General features: G+C 45.7%; 1 protein-coding gene across 1 annotated transcript in view; it reads right to left on the bottom strand.

Annotated features, from left to right (window-relative positions):
* Positions 1-2,525: 2,525 nt before the first annotated feature.
* Positions 2,526-6,168, bottom strand: part of Gpn2 (GPN-loop GTPase 2) — a 7,493-nt gene continuing 3,850 nt past the window's right edge. The window contains exons 2-4 of the mRNA XM_015484770.2: positions 5,843-6,124; positions 4,713-4,843; positions 2,526-2,880 (exon numbers count right to left, since the gene is read on the bottom strand). Of these exons, the coding sequence (XP_015340256.1) occupies positions 2,808-2,880; positions 4,713-4,843; positions 5,843-6,124 (486 nt within the window). The 3' untranslated portion in view covers positions 2,526-2,807. The remainder of the gene's footprint in view (positions 2,881-4,712; positions 4,844-5,842; positions 6,125-6,168) is intronic.

Raw genomic sequence — 6,168 nt, 5'->3', positions numbered from 1 at the left:
CCATTTCATACTGAATGAGCCTCACAGACATCTCTCCCTTTATACTGTGCTTTCCCTATGCCATCACCTCAGTGCATGCACAAGGAAATGAAAATCATTTTGCTTGGAAACTATATTTATTTTCATTAAAAAAAATTTTTTTTAGTTGTCGACCTTTATTTATTCTTATTTATATGGTTCTGAGAATGGAGCCTTGTGCCTCACATGTGCTAGGCAAGCACTGTACCAGTGAGCCCCTCTCCCCAACCACCAGGAACTACATTTTTTTTTTTTTTTTTAGAGAGAGAGAGAGAGAGAGAGAGAATTTAAATATTTATTGTTTAGTTTTCGGCGGACACAACATCTTTGTTTGTATGTGGTGCTGAGGATTGAACCGAGTGGCACACATGCCAGGCGAGCGCACTACCACTTGAGCCACATCCCCAGCCCAGGAACTACATTTATTGAGGGGGGAAAAAAATTGAGGCCTGAAAATAAGGTTCTGGATTATTTCCATCCATCTCTACTCCATGACTAGAGAGAATAAATGCATAGGGCTCTTGGATATGAGGCCATAAAGTTGTAAATGACACGCTCCAGCCCCCACACCTGACTTGTTTTGGTGGGAGTCGGAGCCTCTGATGGGTAAGCATTAAAACCCATGACCACAGCTATTGATACTGTTTAAAAAACACAGCACCCACCTCACACCCTGATGAAGGACTTGTCCAGCAGCCTGGGCGTCAGGATTCCTGGGCTCCAGGCCCTACAGGTGACTCACAGTCAGCCCCAGGCTGTGCCTCCTGGCCTCAGTTTCCCTGACTTATTCTGTGGGTACTCCCACCTACTGTGCAGGGTGTTAATGGAGGTAAGGTGCTTTGAACTCCTCAGATGAAAGAGGCTAGGGAGGGAGCACCCAGTTATTATCCCCTCTATAGCCCAGCGTGGGAGCTGAGGTCGTCTGCTTTCATACTGTTCCAGCTACAGGAGCCTCCTCATAGCCCCCCACTCTTCTGCTTTCAGCTCCAGGTGCCAAAATTGGGAAGCAAAGATCAGTTGCCTGTTTTTTTTTAGGTATCAGGGATTGAACTCAGGGGCTCTCGACCACTGAGCCAGATCCCCAGCCCTGTTTTATATTGAGACAGGGTCTCACTGAGTTGCTTAGCATCTCTCTTTCGCTAAGGCTGGCTTTGAACTTGTGATCCTCCTGCCTCAGCTTCCCGAGCCACTGGGATCATAGGTGTGTGCCACCATGCTGGGCCAGTGCCTGTTTTAATGCTGATTCAGAATAGATTTTCCTAAACTGAATTATCCAACTGTTCAAACCACCAGCGACCTTTCTCCTCAATTTATGATTTAGTAGTCTTAAAACATTTAGAGATGCCTAAATTCTTTCTCATGTTTGGCCACAAATACTGTGGGTTAAGAGCTTATCTAATCCACCCCCTTTGAAGTCTGGGGATTGAACATGGGGCTTCACACATGCTAGGCAAGTGTTCTATCACTGAGATATATTCCAGTTCAAAGGCTGTTAACTATCAATAGCAAAGGAGAGACACACACAATTCAAAAAATTGGGAAACAGCAAGGCTGACTTAAGTTTCAACTCCTCATCTGTTTTCCCCTTCTAAAATGGGTAATGCTTTAGTGACAGTCCCTGCTTTGTCAATCTCCAGGGGTTGTGGTGATAACCACCTGAGGATGTGTGTGGAGGCACTTCATAAACTGTCAAATTCTTCACAGATGTTAACCAGCTGGAAGGTGTATACAAATGAGACAGCTGGCACAACCCATCCTAAGCCGAGTCCCCTCCAACAGCCAGGTTACAACCACAAAAATAAGTCTGGGGTGCCACCTCCTGGTTGGAAATATGAATGTCATTCCCATCCAGCATTAAGAATGGTCAAGGAAGCACAGAGCAGTATTTCCTGGCTTCAAATCATCTTAATTTTTACACACCCTCATAACAACTTAATTCTTTCTTTTGGAGAGGCGGGTAACTGGGGATTAAACCCAGGGGTACTTTAGCACTGAGTTACACACCCAGAACTTTTTTCTCTTTTTTTTTTTTAAGACAGTCTTGCTAAATTGCTGAGGCTGACCTAAAACTTGCAATCCTCCTGCCTCAGCTTCCCAAATTGCTGGAATTACAGGTGTGTACCACCACTATGCCTGGCTAATATTTTTATTTAAACAACTCACTTTGCATACATTTTTCATATCTGAAGCAAACAATCTTTCAAACTTTTGACAAGCTAACACTTGCCAAAAATAGAGCAAAATCATGAAATAAATACAACGAAAATAAAATATTAAATGTTTAGCTAGGAAATGTCACCTGTGAAGGTCTGAGTGTGAAGTTCACTGTTAAAACTGAAGAGTGACAAAAGCACATGACTGGAGAGTAGGAGTCAATCCTCTCGTACAGCAGAGTCTGCACTACGGGGAAACACTGACCTGTATGAAGAAACATGACCCTCTGGAGGGTCTCTTGTTCTGCCCCAATTCCCTGGGCCTGAAGGATTGAAGAAAAGTTTAAAGCCACAAAAAGTAGAAAATAAACTCTATTATGTACATTTCATCAAAACCCAAGGAAAGCCAGTGTTCAGCCTGCTGGTGGTACTTCTGGTGCAGCAGGGCCCAGAGCCCAGGGCATCACTGAGGGCACTGTAGGTGCTCTGCTCTTTGTCATGCCTGGCTTTTTGTCCAGAAGTCCTTTGCCAGCTGGAGGACCTGCTCTTGGGTCTGCAGCCTGTGAGCTGTCTGCTGCTTATAAGGAGCCTCCACTTTCCCCAGTGCTGGGTTATGCATCAGGGCCCAGCTTGTTGCTATAGCTGCATGGCTTCTTGTTCCACTGACTGGTCCGAGGGTGCCAGGTACTTCTCTTGGAGGCCCAGCGTGCTGGGGAAGGGTGAGTCAAGGCTGACAGTAGGCACAGGACGGAGGACTGGTCTGGGCGGTACTTAACCTCTACTGAGGCCCACCCTCCAACCATATCTAGCAGACTCCTCCCATCCCCCTCTTTCCTCATAAGTGAAGTCTCAGGCCACAGGTAAAAGGGACCAATTAGGTCTGAGAAGTCTCTAAAGCCTCCAGATGTATATGTGTCTATATTTGTTTCTTTCCCTCATAGCTGAAGATCAGAGGACCAGAGAGCGCTAACCTTCCAGCTTTGTTAGGGCACATGCTACAGAGCCAGAGAGAAGAGGTTCAAATCCCGATTTTTTTAAATATGTATGTTTTTAGTTGTAGATAGATACAATGCCTTAATTTTACTTTTATGTGGTGCTGAGGATCGAACCCAGTGCCTTCCACATGCAAGGTGAGTAATCTACCACTGAGCTACAAGCCAGCCTCTCAAATTCTGATTTTTGCCATTCCTTTTTTCTTCTCTGTAAAATATCACTTGAAAGCTGTTGTGAGGATCAAATGAGACTGTGAATATGAAGTTCCTAGTATTGTGGTTGGCATATAGTAGGTCCTCAATAAAATTTGTCACTTCATTGCCAGGAAAAGAACATATGGAGGCTCAAATAAAATGATAAATCTCTTCTTGGCTGCAGAAAGTGACTGCATGTGTGAAGCAGCTCCTTGGTCCTGCTCATTGTACTGCCATAATTAATTTATTAGTTTTCCGAGGCAGGGTCTCACAATGTTGCCAAAGCTGGGCTTGAACTTGCACTCCTTCAGCCTCAGCCTCCTAAGAATCTGGGTTTACTGGTGTGTGGTATCATGCCCATCTTACTGCCATCATTTTATAACTCATTTGTCCTTGGAGTTTTGTTTCCTACATGTAAAACGGCCTGAATAAGTGTTGGCTAGAATTACTTTCCTCTATACCCAAGGACTCTGGAGCCCCCTTTGTCTCCAGCTTCTTATGTAGATGCTGAATCTCTCAGACCATAGCCTCTGTGACCTGAGGGACACCCCTACTGGTCAATAACCCAGTTCCAAAGATTTGTCTCTTAGACAGCTCTAGATGTCCAATGACCCTCTTAAATAGCACATCTGCCAGCTCTCATCCCTTCAAATGAGAAACCTGCCCCCTCCTTTTGTGTGTATGTGGGGGGATTCTAGGAAGTGAATCCACAGGTGCTAGACCACTGAGCCACATCCCTAGCCCTTATTTTTTTTATTTTAAGACAGGGTCTCACTAAGTTGCCCAGGCTTGCTTCAAACTTGCAGCCCTCCTGCCTCAGCCTCCCAAGTCGCTGGGATTACACCTGTGCATCTCCCTACCCACCCATCCTCCTCCTCCTCATCCCAGTTAACTAGCACATCCCACTGTCTAAGCCATAAACTCGGGGGTCCAACTCTTAGTACTTACTGAACGCTGGCTCTCTGCCCTGAGCTGACGGCCGCACTCCAGCAGAACACTCAGGCCCTCCACTGCGAGTCCTGCCCACTTTCCCTCATGCCGGCATCTCTTCCCCCTTCACATGCAACACACCAGGCAAACTGAACCCTTTGCACTTTTCCCTAGTGAGCAAATGCCCTTACATTTTTAGGCCTCTGTAGCTACTACATTTCCAGTCAATATCCTCCTTTGTTCTGAGTACAGCCACCCTGAAGCATTCTAAGGGACCAACCTTTGCACATAAGAAAGATAGTCACCAGAGAGCCAACTGGTCACCACCAGGGTGGTGATGGCACCTCCCATGGCCATTCCTGCACCCCATGCTTTATACTCCAACTGTGGCCAGGAAGCAGGTGAGTCTAGGGAGTAAGGATACGAGGAGAAATGGAAGTCAGCTCCCACTGCGGCAGACATCATGGCCTCCAAGCTTCGCTGCTCTTGTACCCCAAAACAGTAGCCGTTGGCCTTATCCACAGCCTGTAGGACTCGCTGGATGCTGTCCTTGTCCTGAGCATGGAGAATAAATAAATGAGTGAAAGACAGGTATGCAGAATTGAGGCTATACCAAATGGCCTACAATCTCCAAACACATCCTCCTCACTCCTCACTCATAATGCTCTTGTGCATGTAGCTTCCTGGAGTAGTTCTGTGTGTCCCAGAGGCCTAGCTAAATCCCATCTTTCCTGACTACCAACCCATCCGGATCAGAATGGATAAGCTCCTTTATGAACATTCAGTCCACTGGGTTTATTCTAGCTACTTGGGAGGCCGAAGCAGGAAGATCACAAATTTGAGGCCAGCCTCAACAACTTAGCAAGACCTGCTCTCAAAATAAAAATAAAAAGGTCTGGGGGTGTGGCACACACATGTAATCCCAGTAATTCTGGAGGCAGGAGAATTGTAAGTTCAAGGCCAGCCTCAAATATTTAGTAGGACCCTCAGAAAATTATAAAGACTTTGTCTCAAAATAAAAAGGACTGGGGATGTAGCTCAGGCCTGGGTTCAATCCCCAGTAAACACACACACACACACACACACACACGAAAATAAAGAAAGACAAAAAAAACAGAAAAGAAAAAGAAATAAGACAAGTTAGTTCAAGTCTACCAACTGCAAAGGAATCTAACAGCATCTGTGTTTCCTACGTATCTTTGCAGAAAGCAAGATGAGACGCACAGAGGTGGGATACTGCTTTGCAAAGTCAACAGTTACCCAGATAAATGGGCCTAATCACACTTGTTACTAGTCAAGTCCCTTGTTGATAACTTTCTGCATTCATCCATTTTCACACTGAGGAAAAAATGTGTAGAGAGGATCCAGTGATATACAACAGATAGGGCAAACTAAATCCTGCCCACTACAGGACCTGCTCCAGAATACAAGAGAGCCCAATGATAGACTCAAGACAGAGACCATTGTTTAAGCTCTGAAAGCTTTATATGCCCTTGGCTAATGAATCCCAGGCATGCCAGAGTGTATTGCCAAGGGGAAGAGATCTCTCAGTACCTGTATGTTCAGAGGGATAAAGGAGACCAGGCTGTAGTCTTCAATGAGCTGCACCAGTTTCTCGTTGAGCTGGCGGTAGTGGCGGAAGAAAGGGTCAGAAGCCAGGTGGTCAAGCAGATAGGAGAGGTCAAGGACCTCTGTGTAGTAGTCCAGGTTGAAGGCTAAGGGGAGAAACCAGGGTTCAGGAGCAGCCAGCATCAGGCTGAAGACCTGAGGACTGAAGGGCTGAGGATGTTGCTTGGTGGTAACATAGACACTTACTAAGCATGAGGCCCTGGCTCCCTACACCCAATGGAGGCAAAAAAAAAAAAAAAAAAAAAAAAAAA

This window comes from Marmota marmota, unplaced genomic scaffold (assembly GCF_001458135.2).
Source record: "Marmota marmota marmota unplaced genomic scaffold, marMar, whole genome shotgun sequence".
Lineage (NCBI taxonomy): Eukaryota > Metazoa > Chordata > Mammalia > Rodentia > Sciuridae > Marmota > Marmota marmota.
Note: the sequence above shows the minus strand (reverse complement) of the source record. Positions and strands in the feature narration are given on the sequence as shown.